The sequence below is a fragment of the Cataglyphis hispanica genome, chromosome 23 (genome assembly GCF_021464435.1).
Source record: "Cataglyphis hispanica isolate Lineage 1 chromosome 23, ULB_Chis1_1.0, whole genome shotgun sequence".
Taxonomy (NCBI): Eukaryota; Metazoa; Arthropoda; class Insecta; order Hymenoptera; family Formicidae; genus Cataglyphis; species Cataglyphis hispanica.
Window position 1 is genome coordinate 4,442,722 of NC_065976.1, and position 27,585 is coordinate 4,470,306.

General features: G+C 33.2%; 1 protein-coding gene across 1 annotated transcript in view; it reads right to left on the reverse strand.

The window, feature by feature from the left end:
• LOC126857825 (uncharacterized) overlaps positions 1-20,629 on the reverse strand; it is a 95,258-nt gene extending 74,629 nt beyond the window's left edge. The window contains exon 1 of the mRNA XM_050607611.1: positions 19,896-20,629. Coding sequence (XP_050463568.1) covers positions 19,896-19,930 — 35 coding nt within the window. The 5' untranslated portion in view covers positions 19,931-20,629. The remainder of the gene's footprint in view (positions 1-19,895) is intronic.
• Positions 20,630-27,585: the final 6,956 nt, after the last annotated feature.

Consider the following 27,585-nt stretch of genomic DNA (forward strand, 5'->3'; position numbering starts at 1 on the left):
TTATTTTCAAAGAATGCTGTAATCGTCGCATGCGCAAACTTCTTCGAGAATGAAAAATTCAAGATTCGAGTTATTACGTTAATGGCACGTTGGTACCCAATCTTTTTGAAAGATAATAATCAACGCGGTAACGATATTGAACCTCCAAGATAACGATGACATCTTCGTCGTTCAACTGTAAAGCGAGACCACAATAAATGAACGTTATCTTTTTCCCGGAATGAAATTCCGCTTGCAGAAGCAGTGCATTCTTAGATTGTCAAAGACATAAGCAAAACTGTGGCAACTCGAATAGCCTGCCTCGTCCACCAAACCGCCAAGCGTTCTCGAAACGGAAAGAGATTATAATTTCGAAAAGGTGGAAGCCGTCACTTGAAGTTGGCTGCAAAATTGAAGTTGACTGTTCTTTTTTCAACTACTAGATGACTCCCACGTAGCCTCTACTGCGGTCTGCGAAATTAACTGCGTGGCAATCAGTCAGTGGAGTCCACCTAGGGGGTCGCGGACTACGGTGTTTTTGCGGTGTGGACTACACGTCGCAGCGATGTGAGAATTCCACTTACCGAGATACCGAGAGATCGTCATCCAATCTTTCGGGACTGCGAGACTACATGCACTCTTTGTAATGGACATCCCCGAGAGAGGAGGTATAAGTAGGTCTACTTTATTCAGCTGACTTGAGTGCTGCCGCTTACACGGTGACTCGCGAAATTAACCGCGCGAATATACTGTTACGAGAGATGCGATAGCGAAGAGAAGGTCCAATCTCCTGTCGGAGATGAACGGCGGTGAGCGCGGATCCTCCTCATCCCTCTTCGCCCCTTTTTGCGGCACTCGAGGACGCGTTCGACCTCGAAATCTCTCGAGGTAACGGAGCGACCTTGCGCGTCATCAACCGGCTAACAGCTGTTCCCCATCGTCTGTTCGCCGATAGGCAAGATCGGAACGTATACGGTCGCTGTCTTCTGTGCTCCTCGTTGATGAACGTTCCCAGACGTCGCGCTTGATAACCCTGACACCGCGGAGATTATGGTACCGTGGATGCGGTTGTCACAGCTACTAAGAAGATTTGATGCGGCTTTTTTACGGTATTAAATATTAAATGTTCTCTCCTGACTCTATGCAGGGGTTCCACAGTGTGTGTGTCAATGCAAGTGTATTTCTTCATAATTAGTAATGACATGTAAATAGTTTCAAATATTGCTATAATTTAATTACAGCAATATTGCATGTAATCAATGTATAAAAAAATTAAAATATAGGATCCGAAATATTGAAAATTCATCTATTGGCGTGGAATTAACAGTCTTATGTAGATATATTTATAGCGTACAGTTACAATTTTTTCGTCGCGCTCTTTTACTGTTATTACTGCGACTCTCCGGCATTATTATAATCTTGCATAGTCATGATTCTCTCACGGTCTTAACATTCTTTCCTGCTATGATCGCGCCGTAGGGTAGATTAGTTCCACGACGGATTCTGATATTCGGGTAATAGCACGAACATTGCGAAATTACACCTTGTCGAGCTTATAAAAGCATTAACCCGCGCACGAAGCAACATAATAGAGAGATCATGGATGCTGCATTGGCGTTGCGCGACGGCAAAAAGGAAAGAAAGAAGAGAAAAAAGTTTGTTTGACATGCAAATACGAAAGTGAAAGGGGTTCGGCCTGCATAAAACGAGTTGGCGAGAGTGTTTTCTTCGTATCCACCTCGCCGAGAGAAACGGTGGGTGGCGAGGCCTGTCCTGCACCGTTAAGGTCAATGTACAAACACAACAACGACCCACGCGACGGTGAAGGGAATGCGACTTCCCACTACATCAGCACGCTTTTCAAGCGGGTTCTTTGATTAACGTATTTCATATTTTTTTATACTATTTTATGTTCGATAAAATTTATGATATGACAATCGCGAAAAAGAGGATATTAAGAATGTATGTATCATATGTCAAAATATTGACAAAAAGATGAAAATTTCGTAGACTGTTCTACTATTTCTTCTGAGTATCTGTGTACAAATCTGAGTACAATTTTCTCAACGATTTAGAAATTATTTAAATTTAAAATATCTATTAATTTTTATAAAATCGCATATTGTAGCACTTATTGACAAGTTTGACAAGAAAAAAATATTGTCAGCAAAATAAAAATTTTCATCTATATTAAGAAAATTTTAATAAATATTTGTGCAAAATTTGATTCAGATTTAATTAAAAATTATTTACTAAAAATTGTAGAAAAATTTACCCCTCTCTCTTTTTCTATAAATCACACGTTTTTTTTGTTTTTTTTTTTGTAATTAATTCAAAAATTTTTGTCATAAACTAGGAAAAATATTATAATTACAATTATTTTTTTATAAAGATATTAAAAACTATATTATTTTTTATTACTTTAACTCTTTTTATAATTCGAATTTATTTATTTGATTTTTCAAACAGTATAAACATGCTTTTATTTTTAATTTTACATTTTTTTTTGTGCTACTATTGTACAGCCAAAACGTTCTTAAAGAATAGTATTTTATTTTGTAAAGTAAAGTAGAGAGTATTTTATAAAATATAATTATTTAATTTTAGGTTGGTTCTATTCTCCTTTTCTTCTCATTTGAATAAGTGTATTGTATAAATATATTGTCACTGCATTAGATATATTATTTTTCATCTGGAATATTGTTGCAATTGTGAAAATACAAAATGGCTTCCACTGTTTCGACGATAATGATTCTCGCAATAATAATCATGAGAGTCGCTCGTGCCTAAACTCGCGCGAGTTATGTAAGTCGTGCGCGAGGCGTAGCGATCAATTCACCGGCAGAATCTATGGTTACCCGAGCTGCACCGCAGCTCGAAGGAAGATTAAAGTGTCCTGGGGCGAAGTATACACGGAATTATCCGCGAATGAAGATGCAACGACCGAACAACGGGCTGGAGCCTCAATAATCCTTCCTGGCCGTCTACTGCGATTAGCGTTAAAAACCTTGAACCGATCAACATTTAAGTGGGAGACGCAACTCGAAGGAAAAAAGGAATCAGAGCAAATGGAAGGATCGTTTCTATTAATGCAATTTGCCTACGCTTCTTTACAGAAGGAAGGATTTGATACTTTGCTGCATCAGCCGCGAGACAAATCACATGTTTACACTCTTTCGTATCACTACAGAAATATTGACGTGTGCTGGAATAATATAATAATGTTGCTTAATATATGGTATTGAAACATGGACTAGGGTTGTTGTTTCATAAAAGGCTCAGTCTATGTTTCAGTTGAACGTACCTAACATGTTCAAATCATTACTCATTCTTCCTGCTGTGATTGTGCATTTTGGTTGCTAAAATAGATAGATTATATTATATAAGTAATTAACACCTAGTATATGAGTTTTAATTATTGAGATTTAAATTTTTTGCCATGGGTAATCTAAAAAACAATAGAAGATCAAGTTGTCAATTTTCTAAGAAGAGTTGTTTCGGTGTCGTGTAATTTTTAGGGTACCAACTTGGTCAATATATATGTTCGCGCATATGAATTATACCTAAGAAAGGATAGATTGATAAAGCGCTTTATTCGCAGATCCACTGGCACAGCGTAAAATTACTCGATGGAAAATATAATGGCAGGAACGATCATCGATCGTTTGTAGCTAACGATCCAGCTTTCCGTCCAAGTGCGATGCAGTTAAGAACGCAAAAGACGAAGAAGAAGGAGGCGGCTTGCCTCTACGCTGCGCGTGAAGCAGCCTCTCGTAAAAGGGAACGTATCGGTTCCGACCTGGTACAGGTACGTAAATGCAAGAAGAGATAAAGTAAGAAAACTACGCGCGAAAGGGGACTGCATCTCGCGCGAAGAGAGGAAAAGGAGTCTTCCAGTGTCGAAGAAACTGCCATCATCATAAAAGTCAACTTAGCGTCGATTTAACGAGCGTTTGCTTGCGAGAGATGCAATTATAATGCCGTGGAAAAGAGGACTGAAAAACGGCACTCTGATATTTCACCAGGAAAAGTGAGAGAGAAAAAGAGAGAGATTATCGCGAAGCGATAATAGATGAAATGGCAGGGAATAGATATGATAGATATCTTAATTAGAATCATTTAGGCGTGGCGTAAATCATGCATGATAAACGTGATGAAAATTATATATTATTTTTCGCTATATGACGCTTCTATTGTGATTGCTTATATTTGCAAAAAAAAAAAATATTTTTTGCAAAAAAATGTAACTTTCATAATTGCGTTCATCTAATCACATTAAATTCTGGTTTCAATCAAGATTTTACTTAAACTATCAATTTAATAACAGGATTTTATGCATATTTTGAGTGACTTGCATTTAGATAATTAGAAACTTGAGGGATAATAGCTATCAATATAATAAACGATACGCAAAATATATTTTAAATAAAGATGAATAATATACAGGAATCGGGAAGAGGACATATATGTCCTACAAACCTTCTGTGAACTTTGGAATTTAAGGATTTCTTCTTTTGAAAAAACAAATTCTTTTGGATGAAGAAGTCCGTTGTTAGAAATTTATTTATAACATCGACAATATTAATTTTTTTACCCATGTTTATTAAGACTTTTTTTCTCCCATGTAAGTACTATCTTTAAAATCCTGAATCCTTTTTTGTAACATCTTGTATATATTCACACTTTTTGATAATTGAAACAAAAAACGGGCCCATGCAAATAAAAACAAAACATAACAACTTTCTGGTTAACGAAAATTTCTGTTTCGAAGAAGAAGTTTTGTTTTCAAGCATAAGATCGGTAAACACATGTGCAACAAGTTCTATTCAATTGATAAAAATTTCAGATCGATTTATGATTCTGTCATTGTCGTATGTGTCAAATAAAATCATTAATTTAAAATTTATTTTAAATCATTATTTGCAATGTTTTAATGCTAATTAATTATTAAAAAAATATTTATAATAATTTGTTAAAGGTCAGGATTGCTTCTAGATGACATAGACAATTTCTGTGCAATGAGTGTTTCAGTTTCAAGTTTAGAATAGTATAACTTGGAGCAAAATTCAAGCGGTTTGTAATCATGGTTTGCAGCAGTTAGAGAGTTAATATCGAAATACGAACGGTACGGAAGTAATTGCAGCAGCAGGTAGTCGCGACAATGTTTCACGGGAGAGCGTCATCGCTTAGGCCCCTGTGTTAAAGTGTCACCATTCATCATTGCCGCGCGGCGCAACACTCTGTAATACAACTTGCACATAACCTCTAATTTCGGTGCCGCTTGTGCGACCAATTGTTTTTTACGAGCATACGCCCGCATAAAGAATCCTCATAAAGTCAAATCCCTTTCTGAGACAGGGATGTAGTCGTTTGAGATCCGCTAAGCTTGTTAAGCGGAATCCGTGCATTTAATTACACGCTCCGTGATTTCACATTGATACGGAAATTATTGAATCCTTCTTTTATTATTCGCGTGTCCGTGCTTTTTTTAATTTGGAAATTTCCTTCTTCTTCGTTTTTGTTTGCCATCATATTTGTTCATTTTTCATTAATTTTCGTTATTAATTTATATATTATTATACAATAAATTTTATATAATATAATAATATATAATATAATATATAATATAATATAATATAATATAATATTATATAATATTATAAAATTATTATTATTATAAATTTCGTAATATTTCATTTTTCATTTATTTTCGTAGAAGAGAGAAAAAGACAAATCAATTTTTTTCGATAGTTTTTTTCCTTCTTGCACATATATTTTCTTATATATTTATGGTACTTTATTATAATATTTAGATATACAGTTATATATTTGCTTTAATTATATAAAAACATATTTAATGAAAAATAATAAATTTACTTTCTTTGTCAATTTTCTTTATATGTTTTTCATATATTTTTATACTTGTTTCTATAATTTATGTACACATATATATTATATATCAATCATTTTTTCCTGAAATTTTTGTTATAAAATTTTATAAACTATAATTGATGATAATTAAAAATAAATTTGCAAGACGATGTATGTTAATCATCTTTACGTATTATAATACACAAATTTTCTAGTTTCTTTGAAAATTTCTAGTTTCTTCGAATTTTCTTCGAAAATTCAGCAACAGCAATGGAAATGGAAATCGAGTCTGTATTAACAGGATCACTCAAGATCCCGTAAGGGATTTGTTTACGCGCAGCGTTTTGGGTCGATATGTTCCTTGATTTTTATCTTGAAATCTATTTCTATGCTTGAGCTAATTGTTTTTCTTATATATTAAACTACTGCCAGAATATAAAAGAAATCTCAGAATATAATTTTATGGTTTAGATCTATTTGTGAATGCACGCGTTTGTATCGCCATTATTCCTATCTTATTCTTCTCTTTTAACTTTTTTTAATTTTTTAAATTTTTTATTCTATTTTCTGGCTATTTCAGAATTACAGTGCCAATAGATACTCTTATAGGCACGGAATGCGAATAATTCAACCTGTTTGCTGTATCGAAAATGAACTCAAAGGACCGATCGTTCGTCCGATATCGCGAGAAACTGCGAAGGCGAAAGCGAAGATTGAGACGATACGCTGGGGTCACCAGCCGTGTCGTTGCGATTGTTGTTTCTGACAGCAGTAGATTTTCGCGAAGAGCAAATCTCTATTAAATGTCAAATCTTTAAAGTAAAATTTTCATGTAAATACATATTTTCTTTAGCTGTCATAAGAAAGAGAAAGAATTACATTAAAAAATATGTCTTTCTATACATTACTTTATGTAACTTTTAGTGAGTTTTTTTGTTGCATTTAAATTATTTGTATTTGTAATGATTCATCTTGTATTTGTTTTGAATTTTAATAATAGTTAATATTACTTGAGACACTCATTTAATAGATATAAAGTCTTTTTATTTACTCTCTTTTTATGATTAATACGTTATTAGGAGAAAATTCGGTAAATGTGCATAAAAGATTACATCTCACCGATAACTTTGACCTTGACATATGTCAAGGACATGACCCTGAGTAACTTTGTCTTATAACTTAATCGGGGGTCTCTTACAATTTTTGAGATATTTAATGTTAAAATTTCACAGGGAAAAATTACTCAGGGTCATGTCCTTGACATATGCCAAGGTCATCGGTGAGATGTGACCTTTTATATTTATCAAAAATTCTTTTTATTCTGTTATGTAATTAAAATTATTGCTGATGCTTATAATTGCAGCAAGAACTGATTATAATAAAAACAGAATGTAATTTTTGAAAGAATATTACGCAAAGATATATAGGGTGTTAAAAAAAGGATCACCTATTTTAAAAGCATTATTAATCAAATAAAAAAAAGTTTAATTAACATGAGTCCTAATTAATATCTTCAAAGATACAGATTATTCTTTTATTTAAGCTCTTTGTTCTTTTCTTATCGGTTTTGTCACCTCTCAAATGGGGTAAACAAAAGAGTATTTACTAGTTTTGCAATCAGCATTAGAGGAGATGCTTTATGCGATTCCTATTCATTGTCATCCATTTATTAGTCCTAATTTTAGAGAATCATGCATTCTTTCAAACATATCTGATTGTTCTCGAATTTGTTATCTACTTACAAACTCAATGTTATTAGAACCCAAGTTTACTATAGCAAAACTAGTAAATGCTTTTTTTACTTCAAAGGTGATACAATCAATATAAGAAAAGAACAAAGAACACAAATAGAAAGATAGCCTGTATCTTCAAAGAGTCATGTTAATTAAGCTTTTTTTCTTGTTTTGATCAATACCAGCTGCTCTCAAAATGTGACCTTTTTTTTAACACTCTACATAAACAAAACAACATCGACATTACTGAAAAAAATTACAGAATGTAATTTTGCTCATTACAAGTCTCAAATTAACAAATTACGTAGACAAAATAAAGGAAATAAAACTCACAAACTTCTAAGTAAGTACATATCCAGTACTCCGTCTTGTCTAAAAAATTTGAAAGATTTTCACAATCAGATTATTACTACCGTTGCACAATATGACTAATGAAATATTCCCTCCCTGAAAACTGACGCAAGATAGGGGATCTGTCATAAATCGTCGATGGAAAAAAAGTCCAAATAACCGTTACGATCGCTCGCAAATATCATCTCGATACGTACTGACATTTCATGTTCCTGATTGACTCGCCTGATACCATCATTGCTGAAGGTCAGTCCCGCCACGAAGGTCAATCTCTGTTCCCGCCCTCTGTTCGTCCCGCCCGTCATCTTCGTGCTCTTCATCGTCATATCTTCGTGCTCTTCGTGGTCACGCCGCGCGTCCATTCGCAGCGGCGAAGTGGATGCGACGTAACGAAAAAAAAAAGGTGAGAAAAGGGAGAAAAACGGAGGAGGAAAGAAGGACTGGGTGACTGGCCGGCTGACTGAAGACTCGTAAGATCGTAATTGCAACGGCATGGCCGAGTCATGGTCACGACGACTGAGTCAATGTCGTTGTCCTTTCTCGCGACTCTGCTCCCTCATTTTGCACGGAAATTCTTGCCCCGTCACACGAAAGCGAAGAAAGTCGGGACTTATCCGACGCAATCCGGTCCGGAGAAAGGTCGTGACGTAAATCACCTCGTCGTCGAGCTAAGTCTCGTTCGCTTTCGTCGTCGATCGATCGTACGGACTCCCAACAATTGTAATTCTCGTCGTGATTTCACGAATCGTTGATTCCACTTAAAACGGAATGGGAACAACAAATAGATTTCTATCTAGATTCAGATATTAAATATTTTTCAAGCTTATTCGAGTGATGTTAAAAATTATGTTCAAATTTTATTAAATGGGTTTTCTAATGCTTTTTGATTTTAAAACTATATGTAAATTATTGTACGATAAATATACTCAATATATGGATCAAATCTAGCACCTGTTGCACAAATAACAGTCAATCCATTCGCGCGACAAGATGGATAAACTGAATTTCTACAGGAGTTAGATAGAATCCGGTTATCAGACTACCTCAGTGTAATTTATGTAAAATAATCTTTGAACGATTTGCAGATACAGCTAACTAAATAACACGTTTCGATGGTCAAGCTTTAAGCTCCATCCACCATCTTCGCGAGTCATTGACTGCCGGTGAAAATAGTTGGATTCTCCTCGCGATACTTCATCAAAGATAGATCGCGGTGTGTAATTAAACGCTTATCAGATTATAGAAAATCGCTTTCATTATTTACATTTACGCGTTACACTTCTCTCGTCGGAAGTGATAATACGCTTAATTATGTAGGTTTTGTCCGTTTACAGCGGCGGACTCACCTGTTATGTTTGTGTGACATAATCGGGCATGTTTTATGGCGACTGGTCGCGCGAACCTACCGTGTGACAGAACGTTCGCGCGACAGAACAGGATGGGATTCTTATTACCGTAAATCGTGTTTTGTCAAAGAGAAAAAGATGCGTTTATTGTGCCTGTGTGCAAACAGAGGATAATTTTATTAAAGAGGACCTTTTCATTCTTTCTGGCGCGCTAATAAAAACTTTATTTCTTACTTTGCTTGAAAGATAATAATAACGGTGTTTAAAGTTCTGAATTAGAGATGATACTAACGGTATTTATACCTCAATTAAATGAGATGCAAAATTTCAGACACAAGAATAACATGATAAAGAGCATCCAAAATTTATAACGCGCAAGAAATTTTCGAAATTTTATTTTATTATTCGATTTTTCTATTCATGTTGCTTCTTAAAAATATATCAGTATCTTTCTCTTAATCAAAAAATTGAAAATTAAAAAATTTCATGTTCTCATATCATAAAATCGTTTTATCAATTTCAGCAGGTTTGATTAATTTTTTTTTGCATATTATTTATTCAATTTTTAGAAGTTACCAAATATAAAATAAATATATGAAAAATGACATTTATGGAATTATGGATTTGACACAAAAATTATAAAATTTAAATTAATAATAATAAATTTAAATTTATGACATATAAAAATGGTTGAGCTTTTAACGCCATCTATTTTATATTTATTACCGTACAAATTATATTATTCTAAAACAAACGTAAGCCAAACCGATGTTTCTCTTTGTTTGGTCATCGTGAATTTTGTCACTTGCTCTCACGATTTAACGGAACACCCGGTACCTCGGCTAGTTGAACACCATAATTGACTTGCCTGGAAGTTCGTGACTTCGAGTCGAAACTCGACGATTACCGGGAAACCTGTGAAACTTGCGGTACTGTTGTGAATAAAATTCAGACATATTCCTTGCTGTAAGCGATCTGTGTAATAGCGACCTATAATTATCGCGAGTCGCCGTTTACAGCAAAAGACGGAACATTTCCGTAAGGGATCACTGTTTATCTTGCCATTTTATTTTATCTTGCCTAATATCACAATTATACAAATTTACATTATAGTGAATAACATCTTATCGCGAAATTGCAATGTCACATCATTGATATTTTACATACAATCCTTGCACTCGACGATGATCAACATTGATTTAATAAAACCCGTTACATGACAATTCAAAATTGAAGCCAGACGAGATTATTATTTGATATCGATATCATGCTGTTTATCAATTTTTTGAAAGCAACAGGAACATCGAATTCGCGTATTTATTTCTTAATTACAATGGAAAGCTTTTGAATCTCTCTCTGCTAATATTAGATTTTTAATACATATTGACATTTTACTTGTCAATTATTTTTATCAAAATAAAAAAAAAAAGGATAAGAATTTTTTGAATGAATAAAAATAGACCGCGATAAGCCGTCGATATTCGTGACTGAACAACGCAAACTTAAACGTGCTTAAACGAGTATCTAAATGGCTAATAAATTTATCTTAGCTTAGCGATCAGTCAGAAATCGAGTTATGCGATCAGTTTTCTGGACCGCCCGCCTCGGCCACGGTCATAAGAGTGTGCAATGTGCTTACGACCGGTCACGTTCGGTAATCGCTCCTATGCCGATTATGAATATTAATTTACGTCCACCTGACTGCTCAAGATTCATTGTGTCGAATTTATTATATTCGCGCTTGTTACGCTTAGCTCATTTGAACGGCGCGTATGTAAACGTTCATTTTAGCTATAAACACAGAAGCAATTTTAGAATATAAAAATATAGCTGTTGCAATTATATAAGTTTCTTTTGTATTAATATACCTACATGATTGAAAAATTATTTTAATATCACATTAATTATATCTTAAATTAAAACTCCAATAATTTGCGTAATTACATTTTGGTATAAAGTTACAGTTAAAATATGGAAAAAATATAAAAAAATAAAGAAAAGTATATGCAGATAGTCGGATGTACAGCACTTATCTCGTAATATTGTATATATATCTTGCAAGATATTAGAGCGTGTTTACGATGGAAACAGCCAACGATTGACCAAGATTCGCACAGTTTACTGGTGGAATTACGAGGCAAAATCGATCTATAAATGCACATTTCAACTGCCACTTAAAATTCCGCTAGATGCTCTTTCTCTCTCATTTTACAAGGCTCGAGAAAGAGAAAGAGGAAGAAATTGTTCTTCAGAAACAATGGGAAACGCAGAAATAGTGTGAACGAAGAGAGAAGATATTGGTATTCTCATGAAAAAGAATAAAATAAAAGTATGGAAGGATGTAGAATAGATAAAACGTAATGCAGGAAAATTCGTAGGAAAAAGAGCTTCAAATTATGTGATTTCTTACATTGCTCATATATTATTCATAATCTGAATTAGCAAGGTTAACTTTTAAGAGCTTTTTTTACAGGGTGTCTCAAAATTTAGGTGATTATAAAGGATATTAAAACAAGCCAATTTTATCAATAAACCCGTGTCCGAAAATAAGCTGTTTTGGCACTAAAGAATCAAAGAATAACAAGAGCAAAAATCTTTAAAAAGAAATTGTTTTTCAAATTTTATTAATATGGTTAAAAAGTGTTTTTATCATGAAACTTTTGTATAAAATATTTTTTCATATCTCGAATAAATTTTGGGATACATCGAGAAGAGCAAAAAAACCGCTGTACATATGAAGGGTGATTTCACCTTAAAATCATTTTTGGGCAGCAACTGAAAATTTTTAAATTTATCTATTTCTTCCATCCCCCCCCCTCCCACTCCTCTATGTGTAAAGTTTCATCAGAATCAGAATTTTTGAGTTTGTGAGGTTGTCTTGTTAGTTTTTGATTCTCTAATGCCAAAACAGTTCATTTGCGGACGCAAGTTTATTGGCAGAATTGGCTTGTTTTGGTGTCTTTTACAACCACTTGAAATTTGTCGATCTAATTCAGAGTCACCCTGTATATCAACATAACATCAATAGAAATGTTATTATATTAAGATAATTATTATTGAATATTAATCTTGTAAAAATAAATAAAATGTCACATGTACAATATTAATTTTTGAAATAAACTTGTATATACGTATGTGTATCGATTACGCAACGCGAATCTCTTTATACAGAAGAAGAACCACAGGAATATTTCTGTGGTGACGATGGGACTACGCTGGTAACTCTTGCGATATAGTTTTTCATCTAAACGCAACTTGGCAAGAGGTACGATTGCCTACTCCCTTGATAGGCCACAGGCAAATCGCCTGGAACGCACGAATCAGACCGCAACCAAAGAAGAGGGAAGGCAGAAAAGAACGACAGACAGAAAGCAGTGTCATGGGAAATCGAAGAATTTTTTTTTTTTTGTAATTTTTACGCATCGCATAACAGCGTTGCAACATGGGCGCGGTGGTTCGCAAGGCGATGAATAAAAAATATAGAAATATCACCATAGTAGGATGCATAATATATACAGGGTGTCCTAGATAACCCCTTTTCTTTCAAAAACTAAGCATTTTAGAGAAAAACGTTTTCAACAAAAATTGTATGGTTTTGAGGGGAATATAAGATGGTATCATTGATTTGACCTTGGATGGCATCGTTAAGGTCAAGTCAAGGACACCTTTAATTTCTTAAATGAAAACCCTCATTTTTTATTGCATATTCTTGTAGCTTATCTCGACAGCTTTTCAAAACGTTATAATAAAGTATTTTTTCATTAAGAGTTTTTTGAGTTATTTTGTATCTGACATATTTTAATATAAAATATTTCGAAAATTATTCAGTGTTTGATAATTGTATAATACTTTTATGTGCAGAATAATAAGATGAATTAAATGGTGTAAAGAAAAAATAAATAATTGTTATAAAAATATAATTGTTAAAAAAATATATTGCAAATAATTGCATACTTTTTTTTAAAAGCAATTATTTTCTGTACATCATTTGATTCATCTTATTATTCTGTACATAAAAATATTACGATATAATTATCGAAAACTAAATAATTTTTGAGATATTTTATATTTTATATTAAAATATGTCAGATTAAGATACAAAATAACTCAAAAAATTCTTAATGAAAAAATACTTTATTATAATGTTTTGGAAAGCTCTCGACATAAGCTATAAGAATTTGCAATAAAAAATAGGGCTTTTATTTAAGAAATTAAAGGTGTCCTTGATTTGACCTTAACGATGCCATCCAAGGTCAAACCAATGACACCATCTTATGTTCCCTTTAAAACTATACAATTTTTGTTCATAACGTTTTTCTCTAAAATGCTTAGTTTTTGAAAGAAAAGGGGTGTACGGATGGTCTAGGACACCCTGTATATATGTATATATTCACTATTTGCTATATTATTATAATATCGCTTGTAGCTGATCTTCCAGTTAAGTCGTAATCGATTATATTTCAAGGACGCAGATGTCTCTCTTTCTTCGCTTCAATGTAATTATTATCTCATTTTTTATAACATTGTGCCGTTTTTACATGTGATGTGAGATACAATCCTTATAATATTTAGGGGAAAGTAGGATAAAATCGGATAGGCGGGTCAAACCGCATTACATCTGTTTCTTCGTAATAAATGCTATTATCTTTGGCTAACTCGTGTTATTAATTATAGATTGATGCCATTATTATTTTAAATTAAATTGTGCTCACGATATTTTTTTTTGTTGAGAGAAGTTCAAAATTTGCGGGCCAGAAAAAATCAATATCAGAGCAACAATCAAATCGTTATGACTATTTGTACACAGAACATTTGGTTCGATAAATGCAACGTTGCATTCTGTACAATGTACATATTAGAGAGTACATCTATACTAATTTTAAACGTCATTTTATGCTCCGGAATATATAGCTGTGTTTGTTATTTTTCTCATGTTGGGTCAAAACCGGATACCTACATATCTCGTGTAATGAAACGAAGAAAAATTGTTCCTTACTTTGTCTCCCACTTAAAAACAAAAACCACTTAGAAAAAGAAAACACTAAGAAAAAATTTTTTGAGATCCCTACAGTTAAAAAATTAAATAAGAAAGTTCTGCAACAATGTAGAACAAGAAGGTATCTTTATTTGTGATTTTTTTGTCAATAAAATATATCTTTGTATTTTGATTAAAATAAATCTAAATTTTGTGCATTGCATATTTTACAAAAATTGTTTCCAAATGGGTATCCGGTTTTATTCTACCAGAAGGGCAAAACTGGGTATGTTTACTTCTTCAAAAAACCTTGTTAACTAATTTTTTTTTTCTTGGTAACTAATTTTTTTTTTTTTAGCAACTAGTCTCATAGTTTAAGGTTGGCTTAAGACTACTAATGAGCAAAATTTTTTTTAGAGAGATAAATCCAGAAGAGTACCCGGTTTTACCCTACTTTCCCTATTACTATGTACACATATTCCAAAAAATAAATCTCTAATTAGATAATTAGAGAATTAGATAATTTATTTAAGCGTTATTAAAACAGATATTTGTGCGATTTTAACAATATTCACAGATACATGTGCTATATGATGATTATCTTTTCTGTAATTATGACTTTTCCATAAAACGATAAGAATTTTCCTCGCACGTGGTGCTAATTGATTCGATTCAGCAATCATTCACACACTCGGTGTTGTTATGATTTCCCTCTTACCCTTCTACGAATCGATCGGATATGAAATTAATCCACAGTTAAATCTACAATGATATATTAATATTCGCAATTGGACAAGTATATTATGCTTTGGATGAATAATGAGACAGCAGCGAGAAGAATCACGAGCACTATTTGATTCTGAGCAAAAACTGGCTGTCAGTTAGTCATGCGAGCTTTTTTCTTGCAGCGCGCACATAAAATATTGATTATTGCAGAAAATTTTCTCTCTCTCTCTCTCTCTTTCCTTTTTTCTCTTTTGCAATCGCATCATTAGGATTTAAATAGATAGCAAACGAATCAGTGGGCGTCGATGCTAAAGAAATTGGAATTTGCGATTAGAATCTTAAATATTTAAGTCGTGACATTTATCGCGACGGAAGGTCGTAAAGCCCGAAAATGACATTCCTGTCGAGTCACCTGTGGAAAAGCTTCCGCGTTAGATTATCATCTCAGTCGACGGACAAGTCGAAAAATTGACATCCCAGTGCGGAAGCTCGTAAAATTGAAATTAAGATGTATCAACGGGATTTAATCGCTCTATAAACAAAATCATCGATTCCTTTCGCGATGTGACGACACCAGGAAAAAGCATGTGGCTCGTAACAAATGATTTCTTCCACTTTCCTACAACTAATTATATTATATAAAATATCGCTCTTCTTTTTGTTTTTAATTCTTAAAAATAAAAAAATGTACGTTTTGTATTTTATAAATAAGATATTAAGAATGTATGTGACATATATATCGAAATATTAACAAAAGCATTAAAATTTCATAGATTGTTCTACTATTTCTTCTGAATATTTGTGCAAAAACTAAGCACAATTCTCTTAATGGTTTGTAAGTTATTTAAATTTAAAGTTACTATTGATTCTTATGAAAAATCGCCTATTGTAGAACTTATTGACAAATTTGACAAAGAAAAAATGTTACCAATAAAATAAAAATTTTCACATATATTAAGGAAATTCTAATAAATATTTGTGCAAAATTTGACTTAGATCCACTAATTCGTTTAAAAGTTATTCACTAAAAATTGTAAAAAATTATTATCTGTCTCTTTTTCTCTTTCTGCAAATTACTCGTTTTTCATTATTCTTTGCAGTTGATTTCAGAGGATATTCACGATCAAAAGTTTTTGCCATAAATTTGGAAAAATATTAATTACAACTATTTTCTTTTACGAAGACGTCAAAATCCATATTATTTTGCGATACTTTAATTTTTTTCATAACCCAAATTTATTTTTTTAATTTTTCAAACAGTATAAACGTAAGAAACATGTTTTCTTTTTAATTTTGACAATTTTTTGCTACTACTGTACATCCAGAACATCCTTAACAAATTAAGATTGATGTTCATATATAAATAACTTTTTAATATACCGACTGGCAGTTTAAATTATTTTTATGCTTCTTTTTAAATATTAATATGTCACTGACAATCGTTGACATATCATTGATAATCATTGACACATCTTCGAAAAAGTGAAATCAAATTAATCATGTATAAAATTGCATTGACTTTGCATGATCGACTAAACTAGAACGTTTCCGGGATTATAATCTGGAACAGATTATTGACAACAACGTCACCAGGAAGGATCTGGCTGGGAGGAATACAAGCTCTACAACTAGCTGTACATTAACCGCACACCACGATACAGTGATCCTTCATGCATGTTCTCGCTCGTGCATTTATGTCACGCTATATTCATAGCTTACGTATCGTAAGATATAACCGGATATATTGCCGATATAAAAGTTTTTAAATCATTTTATTTACTGTAAATTTTCGACGATTTAATATTGAATTTAATTATTTATTAAATATTGAATTTACGCGTTAAATTTATGTTAAGTATCAGCAAAATTTATTCTCACCAGTGCGATATTATATGTATATTTTTACCTATAATATTATTCCTTTTTTGTCCAAATTAAATAGCTCAAGAAGCTTTGATAAAATTAAAAAGAAGAATAAGCACGTAGAAGTACTAGAAACGCACATCGTGCATAATTTGAAAATCGCCATCAAAATTACGAAACACGATCCTTTGTGCGGTATGTCACCGGTTAATCAAAGGCACTACGGATCTAAATGCAATTCTGCATTGTACGACACGCGTTTGCATGAGTAAACGCACGCACGTCGGCAACTGTCGTGAGTAGCTAGATCGCTTGTGATCGTGCTTCCTTTCTCGGCGCATGCAAACCAACAGTGCACGATCCTCCCGAGCACTGTGGTTAATGTCCCGTTTGATTGGTCGGCACTTCTATGTATACGCGATCGCGACGATCGATCCCGCGATATGAAGAATAATCTCGTCTCCGAAGCATCATCTTTTTTTTGCTAATCTCGAATGACGGGCTTTTATATTCGATCTTGGATTTGCTGCATCAGATTTTCGAAACGATCTTATCTTTAGAAGGAATAGGAAAATAGATTTTTCCAATTATTACATTTATGTCCTATTTGAATTTAAAGTTTAAGATGTCATCAGATCTCTTTGAATATTTTATATCAACTTATACATTAAGGATGTTCTGGATGTACAATAGTAGCAAAATATTGTCAAAATTAAAAAGAAAATATGTTTCTTATGTTTATACTGTTTGAAAAATTAAAAAAATAAATTTGGGTTATGAAAAAAATTAAAGTATCGCAAAATAATATGGATTTTGACGTCTTCGTAAAAGAAAATAGTTGTAATTAATATTTTTCCAAATTTATGGCAAAAACTTTTGATCTTGAATATCCTCTGAAATCAACTGGCAAAAATAATGAAAAACGAATAATTTGCAGAAAGAGAAAAAGAGACAGATAATATTTTTCTACAATTTTTAGTAAATAACTTTTAAACAAATTAGTGGATCTAAATCAAGTTTTGTACAAATATTTATTAGAATTTCTTTAATATATAAGAAAATTTTTATTTCATTGGTAATATTTTTTTCTTTGTCAAATTTGTCAATAAGTGCTACAATAGGCGATTTTCCATAAGAATCAATAGTAACTTTAAATTTAAATAATTTCCAAACCGTTAAGAGAATTGTGCTTAGTTTTTGCACAAATATTTAGAAGAAATAGTAGAACAATCTATGAAATTTTGATGCTTTTGTTAATATTTCGATATATGTCACATACATTCTTAATATCATATAATAACATAATATTCTGGAAATTTTATTATTTTCTATGATTTTTATTTTTTTTTATTTTTTTATTTTTTTCAAGAAATTCAATATTGTTTTATGTAAGACACTGTGTTATTTTTCAAAGATTGCAATTGTCTATAACGTTACGCAAAACTTTTAAACTGTGATTTTTCAACTTTTGTTTATGATATAAACTATTAAAAAAAGAAAAGATTGAACATATGAAATTATATGTAGAGATGGGCAGAATAATTATTAAATATTGTCATACACTAAACACACTTGACATCATTACTTGTCGATATCAATGAAAAAAAAAAAGAACATGGCAACGATAATCAAGAACTTAGAAGAAACTAGACAAAATGAGCAAAGCAATAACAAATAAATTTTCAAGATTGCCGATAAGTGGTAGTACATGACGGTCAGAAATTGTAGAATATACTGCTGTGGAATATACGTGCAGAGTAAATAATATCTATGGTACACTCTAAAACAGGTTTCTACATTAATGGTACAATATTATGTTTTTAATAGCTACACAATTTTTTTCTTTTTTATGTGGGTATTAAAGTTCTATGTTTCATTAACAATTAATTTAAAAGATAATCATCACGATCTATTTAATAAATTAAAACATATGCTAAATACGTTATAAATTTAATTTAAAAATTTTTATGATTTATTTCTGTCATATAAGATATATATATATATATATATATATATATATATATATATATATATGTAATTACAAATGTATTTTTTTAAATATGTATTAACATCTTTGTTTCATTTAAGATTCCTACATGGCTGATTTATTTTTTTATATTTTGTAAAAAGAGAATTGAATTTAGTAAAACGTGATTTAACAAAATCTTGTGAGAGTCAAAATGACAGTGGTTTTTTACACTTGCAACATCGAAGAGGCAAGGCAACAATAATAACACATTAGGCACATAAAGGGGAAGATATATTCGTATCTGTTTTAAAAAAAAATAGTAATGGAGCAATTATTATTTAGGCCGCTCTCTGTAAGAGGCGTAACTTACTGTATAACTTCTCGGAAGATCGGATACCAAGAATAGCCGGATAATAGATTAATTAGGTGCATGCTGCCGTTCCGCTTCGAACTAATCGATTAAGGATTTTTGCAACAAACTTCTCTCGCGTACGATGCGTACATACACGCTTTTTCGTATCAGTGCAACGAATCGCGACCATGGGCCATGAAAAAACGCATGCGGGATAATATTTCTGATCTTCACGTAAATTAGTCGGTAATCAGTACTTAATACGATAGTGGAAAATAATCTACCTCGAAGATCGAGCCACGATTCGGTGCCGACATAAATTACATGGATTTGTAAACGCATTATTTTAATTTACCGGCCCGGGAATATAATTAATAACCGGCTACGCGACGACTGGTTCCATAATTTTACGTTAAGTAATTTTTCAAAAAATAAAAATTAAGCACAATATATTGTTTAATTATAATATCAAGATCGGTCTTAAAAATGTTGTCCAGAAAAGGTAACACAATAAAAACCGATTCATCATAATATAAATTATTCATTATAATTCTACAACATTGTATAGCAATGATTTTAAAAAAAAAAAAAAAACGTGAAGAGATGTAATAACAAATTTACAAAATTACTAGGCAAAATTCTTGTTGATATCACTTGATAACACAATTTCGACTCGTCACACCTCGCGACAGTTCGAATTATCTGCAATAAAATATAAATGTTCACTTACAATGTAATCTTCCGATCCATCCTCGCGTTAGCCATGTACCCGATCACCTTCGACCCCTCGCGATCGTCCGGTGAGAAGAGAGCAGCTTCCGAGTATTACCTGAGGTCTCTATCACGAATCACAGTATCACTCGTAGAAAGCGAAAGGTGTGCACGGCGCGTATACACGGATATATACGTCCGCAATATCCGTTCACCACTTGTGGCTGCTGTATAGGTCCTCCTCCACTTATGCGCGTCCGACTCGCGTATCCACTTCCACTGCGGAAGTCAATCGAACATCCCGCGCGCGGTAATTCCCCCGAGGACGACGGACAACGGAGAACAGAGAGAGTATCCCGATTAAACAGCCCTTTCTCTCTCACTCCGCCAGTAGATGTTCGTATAAACGGTCGCGGAAGTTTGCGCGAGGTTTGACGGCTGTGCCGGGGCTGCGAGAGCGTGCCTAGAGCCGAAATAGAGCAACGTCTGCGCGACTCTATTCTCTGGCCGTAACACTGAGATAACCGCCGCGCCGGTGGCCGCCGCGCTCTTCTTCCACGGTCGCGGAAGGTGGGAAGATCAGCAGGGAGGAGAGAGACGGTGGAGCGTAGAGTAGAGGTGACCGCGGTGACGGTGATGACTACGGTGGAGGTGGCGGTGACGTACTGGTGGTAGTGGAGAGGTAAGTGACGGTGGTGATGGTGATAGTGACGGTGGTGGCGGCGGCGGCGACGGCGGTGGTGGTAGAGGTGGTTGGTGGATATGGCTCGCAAGAGGATGCTCACTGTATGGAGCACTGCACCGTAATGACATGGTCTAGGAGATGCCAGTCAGTTTTGTAATAACGACGGTAAAAAGTGAATTTCCACCAAGGTGGGGAAAAGAGCTTAGGGCCAATCCGAGGGTCCGTTGCTCCACCGTCCGGCGACCAATCGGAGCACGACATTCCAGAATGCGACTATTCTTCTTCTACCACTTCTTTGTCCTCATCTTCCTCGTGTTCGTCTTCTAGTTCTTCTATGGCATGACATTTTCCTCCCTGTGTTCGGTCCCCGCTGCACCAGAATGGCTCAAAGTTATTGTGCTTTAGGCGAAAGTCCTCGCGATGCTTCACGGAGGTTGTGGAAATTGAATAATCCGCCACCATTATGTCATTAGTTCCTCAAGTGTGCATTAAACGGAAGCTGTTGATGTAGCTTAGGAAGAATACACAATATAATATAAGATTTTGAAACTGTTTAAGACAGTTTTACATAAGTAAAAACAAAGAGTTATATAATCCCACTTGGATTATATTAGTCGGGATAAAATTATTCTTGTTATTTTGGTAAGTGAAAGAATTAATTTTCTTGATTTTAATAATGATTAATAGTCTTAATAATCTTGATGCTCTTTAAGTGAAAGCACATGGGATATTGACTTGCTCTTCCTGATGAAATCTGATAGCTTTCTATCATTTGACTAACTAAGTTAAATAATTTAATCACTAGAAGTCTTACGGTTTCTGTAATAACTTTATCGCAAAGATACATTTTCATATTTCAAAACATCTCGCTAACGAGATGAATAGTAATTAGTTAATATATTCATATGTTCGCCGCATCTCCGGTTCTGTTATCGTTTGATCACGTGCGTAACGGAGTACATATTTTATTTCTGAAGAACTTATTACTACAAACAATTTAGGACACGTAGAGACAACAGAGAAAATCAACAACGTCGATTTGAAATAATTTAAAGATGATTCAAGATTCAACCTCTTTGTGAAATAAATATCAGCACCATACAGGGTATCTTAGATCACCCGTACACTCCTTTTCTTTCAAAAACTAAGCATTTTAGAGAAAAACGTTTTGAACAAAAATTGTATGGTTTTGAGGGGAACATAAGATGGTGTCATTGATTTGACCTTGGATGGCATCGTTAAGGTCAAGTCAAGGACACTTTTAATTTCTTAAATGGAATCCATTATTTTTTAATACATATTCTCATAGCTTATGTCGAGAGCTATTCAAAACATCATAATAAAGTATTTTTTCATTAAGAATTTTTTGAGTTTTTTTGTATCTTAATCTGACATATTTTAGTATAAAATATAAAATATCTCGAAAATTATTTAATATTCAATAATTGTTTCGTAATATTTTTATGTACAGAATAATAAGATGAATCAAATGGTGTAAAGAAAAAATAAATAATTATTATAAAAAAATATATTGCAAATAATTGCACACTTTTTTTTAAAAAACAATTATTTTCTATATACCATTTGATTCATCTTATTATTCTGTACATAAAAGTATCACGATACAATTATCGAACATTAAATAATTTTCGAGATATTTTATATTTTATACTAAAATGTCAGATTATGATACAAAATAACTCAAAAAATTCTTAATGAAAAAATACTTTATTACATTATATATGTTTTGAAAAGCTCTCCAGATAAGCTACAAGAATATGCAATAAAAAATGGGGGTTTCCATTTAAGAAATTAAAGGTGTTCTTGACTTGACCTTAACGATGCCATCCAAGGTCAAACCAATGACCCAATCTTATTATATTTCCCTAAAAATCATACAATTTTTGTTGAAAACGTTTCTCTCTAAAATGCTTAGTTTTTGAAAGAAAAGGGATGTACGGGTGGTCTAAGACTCTGTATAATCACTTTGTCTGTGGAAAGCTACGAAATTTGAACGATATATCGCAGTGAACAAAAACGTCCGCGGAATTCTCGATATTGAATTTTAAACGGAAAACGCTACATTACGGTTCAGTATTATTTCCTTCTATTTAAATTTAATCATAATGGGCGGTACAGTTAAGGAGGTAGCTGTATCATTGATAATGTATGCGCCGACGTCTCACTCTGGTATGATAATTGCCGAGAGACACGGCGCTCGCGATATTGATATGAAAATGCCGCGATTTACAGCAGGTTGCTGCTGCAACATATGTTGCACGCATCAATACGCAGAACGATAAGTCGTTCTTTATTGCATAACAGTAACAGTATTTCTTAAAACCCGAGCAAGCGCCGCACGGCGCATTCTCTAGGCATTCTTATTGCTTTGTATTTCAGGACAGGTATATGCTCAGACAGGATACGTTTTACAGCTGTCGATGAAACTGCGAATCGACAAATTTTACCGTTCACTTCCAACATTTCTGTCGCACTTGCACTGATCGTCAATTAAACGCTCCAAGTGCCTAACGTAATGCTCAATTGTCGTTCAACATTTCTTCATAATCGAAATATCAAATAACGCTAGTTTACAAATTTTACACCACTTTTAGTGCCAGAAATAGAAACAACTTTTTTTAATGTATTTTAAATCACTGAATCCGCAAGACAAAATGGTCTATCAGGTCAGGTTTTCGAGAAAAAGCGATTAAAATCCACCAAAAAATGCGTTTTTACAATTTTTAAAAATTTATAGCAAATAAATCCAAAGAGACTTGGCTTCAGACAGGGCTTACTGAAAGCTTGAACGTTATACTTTAATATAAAAATATTGAATATTTTACCGCAGGTACAATCAAACTTCAGACGCGCTTTGTTTTTAAGTGTGGTTGCTGTATCAAATAGAACGATTGTCCCATATAGTCCAATTATAGACAAAGATTCAATATTTTTATATTAAAGTACAATTTTAAGCTTTCCTTTAAGTCCTGTTTAAAGTATTTTGCACCTCGGGTTTGTCTGCTACAAATTTTCAAAGATGGTAAAAAAAATATGTTTGAAGTTTCCATCCCAAAAAGCTGATCTGATAAAAAATTTTCTGATGATAGCTTCGTGTTCAGCGTTTAAAATTTCTCTAGAAACAGTGTTCAAATGCTCTTGTAACCTTGTAAACTAATGTAATTATCCAAAAACTTTGTAATTATAACATGAGAGAATCAATGTATCTTCCAATGTGCATTATTAAACAAAGCAGCATAGGACTATGTATGCCACTTGTTTCATTATTCCTCAGTCGCACTAATTTCTTGTAAACGATTTTATATCTTTTAATTTACTTCGCTCAATTAGCGCTAATTATTCGAGAGATTACAAGAATTACGCGAACTCCTTGCCTGCGAACGTTAATTTTGTTCTTTCCTCACAGAAGAGTGTGATTCCAACGCCGCATAGGAAAGCTGAACGTCCAAATCATTCATTGGCGCGGCCAGTTACAGTTACAAGCATCATTAATCTACCACGGACGATAAACGCGGATAAACGTGACGGGAATCTTCGCAGGAGTTGCCCATCGAGTTTATCATTTTTTTTTCGCCACATCCTTCTCCATCTCCCGATTCGTATCGGCGGACAACGGAGATTTGAGAGAGGAAAGAGAAAGAGCGTTGATGGGCGGAATAAAGGGGGAAAAAAAAAAACGCGAGAAAGAGAGATATGGTGGTGGAATAAATAGGAATTTTCTCTTGCACGCCTTCTCGCCAGTTGCGGTAAAAAGGGCTATTGTTCAACAGAAACTACTGTCGCCTCGCGAAGCGTTTCCGCGAAGATTCCGCTTCGCACTCAGCTAACGGCATTCCGCGCATCATCCGCAGGAAAATTGCCAAAGTACCCGGCAAGCATTAGGTCCGCAATAGATGGCGCCAGAGAAGATTTGATTTTTTCAAAATGGATTCTTGCGGCTTGAACGTTTAACCCGTAATGACAGATTCATAAAACCGACGTTTTTGTCACAGTTTTTATATATATTTTTTTTTATCTCTACAAAAATTTTATTACTAGAAATATAAATAAACTTTATTACAAATAGTTCCTTTTTTGTCTTGTAATCTCTAGACAGCACACAATATTTGTAAAATATTTATAATAATTATTTGAATACTTTATAAATATTTTTGTGATTTTAGATTTAACAGATAATAAATATTTACCATAAATATCATAAAAATGTTTATAAAAATATTGAGAAATATTTTCAAAATATTACTATAAATCTTTATTTTTTATTTATCATAAATATTATATAAAATATCTAGAATATATTTTAACAATAAATTGAATAAAGTTTTTATGATTTTTTTCCTTAGTATATACAAAATATGCATAAAATATTTATATAATATTAAAAAAATAAATAATAAAAAATATTTATAAATAAATGTAAGAAAATAAATAAGCTGATAAACTCTAAAAAAGTATAATTGTAGAAAAGTGTATAAATTCACTGGGAAAAAAAGAATTGTATGAAGTTAACGAGAACGATGTAATGGTTCGTTTTCGGACAAAAATTTATTGTATAATCCTCACGTTTCAACCAACTCTCAGCAAATGTTCAGTGTTCGCATAACGGGAAGCATTGGCAGCAAAATTTCTGAGATTGATGGCGGCGCATAAAGACGGAGAAGGAGTTTCTTGCAGGGGGTAGTTTCGCAGAGCGAAGTAGCCGCTACTGTAAAGAGGTATGGATGAAGAAGCGAGGCGAAATGAACAAGATTGGCTTGTAATCTCGATTTCTCATAGCAAAACCACTTAGCCTATTCATAAACAAAATTTAGTGATAGAATTTACTTCGAACTCCAAAGTTAAGATCACGGAACTTTGACCCCGTATTATTATATTTAACCATGGGCCCCGTAATATATTCCTCATACGCAACGTTATGTCATGTTGTTCGCAAAACGGTGAGTTTACGAAGCTACACATCAGGCGAAACATAATGATGAGTGGTCGAAGACAATGAGACCATGGCCAAACAAGATGCGCGAGGAGTATTGAACGCCGCGCTTTCGAGAGAGGCTCCCGCGAGGTTCGCGCGTTCGTATAACGGGAAACGATATTCCAGCGATATTGACGAAATTGACGGCAGGGAGGGACTTTCTTGCGTTTCGCGCGCATCCGAGAAAGATGCGATGTAAGGAGAAGAAGAGAGGCAGCCGTCAAGGTTCCGGGTTCGATTCCCAGAGCTGCGAAGGAATGACGCCTCTCTTCCTCCTTCGTCGTGCGATCTAGATCGAGAGATTTAAAATACTTTCCTACCTATTGGTCGAGAGAAAGAGAGAGAGAGAGAAAAAACGAGAGTAGCGATAAATTATTGCAGTACGGATGATTTCGCGAGAGCAGAGGTCAAGATCGGCGACCGAATACGGCACGGCTCGAGGAAGATGAAGACGTGAGTGCTGTGTTACACACCTCCTTTTACACGGTATTAAAACTATATTAAGCGCCGCGAGAGGGAGCGCTCGAGAGATTTTGTCTCTACATAAGTCTAGCATAACGCAGAAACGCGCTAATGAAAGATAACTAAGATAATTAAGAGATAACGATGAATTGAAAGCTCAGTGCGTTCACGTAAAATTGCATGCCAGAAAATAAAGATTTTAGTCAAGAAGGTAATTGTAGGGTTGATTGTAATTGTTATTAAGACACTTTTTAATATATTTATTTAATATAATTTTGCTTTCTCACAGAAGAAGCTTTGTTTTTATAAATTTTTTTTTCAATTTTCAATGTTAATATGTGTAGAATGTTTGAAAAATCACATTTTTACAAAATGTCCGTATGTGTGTATTTGCAAAAAGGGCGTGGTTGCTCTAACTGTCATAAATTTTAAGATATTGGACTAAATTTTTTTACATGAATAGAGTATCATTAAAGGTTAGTTCATATTGAATTTGATTAGGATCGGTAGAGGACTTTATTTTTTTATAAAATTAAAATTTTTCCCAAAAAATTGCTCTAACTTTCGTAAATTTTTAATATTTTAATATAATATTTTTACTTTCATATAATATTTATTTAAATATTTTTACATGAAATATTACACAGAGAGTACATAACATACATAACATATTATTAAAGGATGGTTGGTACTGAATTTGATGAGAATTGATGAGAGTTCATTTTTTATAAAATTTTGAATTTTTCAAAAAAAGAGTGTGATTGCCGCAAATTTTAAGACAAAACTCTCGGGCTAAATATTTTTACATGAATAGAGTATCGTTAAAAGATGGTTGATATTGAATTCGATGAGAATTGGTGAAAGGATTTCATAAAATTATTTTCCATAAAATATTCAAAACACAAATTATTTTCCATAAGATATTCGAAAAATATATTTTGTGATATAGTTTAATATCATCTTTTGTCTAAAATCTTAATCTATCTCTTCAATATGATTAATTTATAGTAAACCTTTTTATACATTTAATTGTCATTTGTTTATATATTTTTTCCTCCTTTCATTTTTTTATGAAATAATTTAAAAAATTTATTATTATTTCTATGCACTTTCTATGCAGATCTTTAGATACTGTATCAATCATAAAGGATCGTAACAAACAGAAGAACGGTAAATATAGCCATATAAAAAGGAATTACCCGTGAGAACCTTTAAAGAGATGCGCGTAATATCCGTTGAATGATCTGAGGATCGCCGATAAAAAGATCGTTCTCTGCGAGAGAGTTCAGGATGATTTAAAATAATTAAACTTAATACATATATTTTGATAATATTAATATTGTCTCATAATATAGTCGGTAAACATCTGGACCGCAAATGATTTTTTTTTTCCCCTATTGTCGGTAGGGAATTGCAATTCAACGCTTGTTAACATTCCATTCCGAAAGTCAGTAACAGCTTTGGGAAACATCCTGAATACGAAGAAGTTAAGCGATGCGTCGCGGATGTGCGCTTCGGAACTCACCGCGCGAGTACCAGAAAATTGCAATCTTGAATCTTCTTTCCACG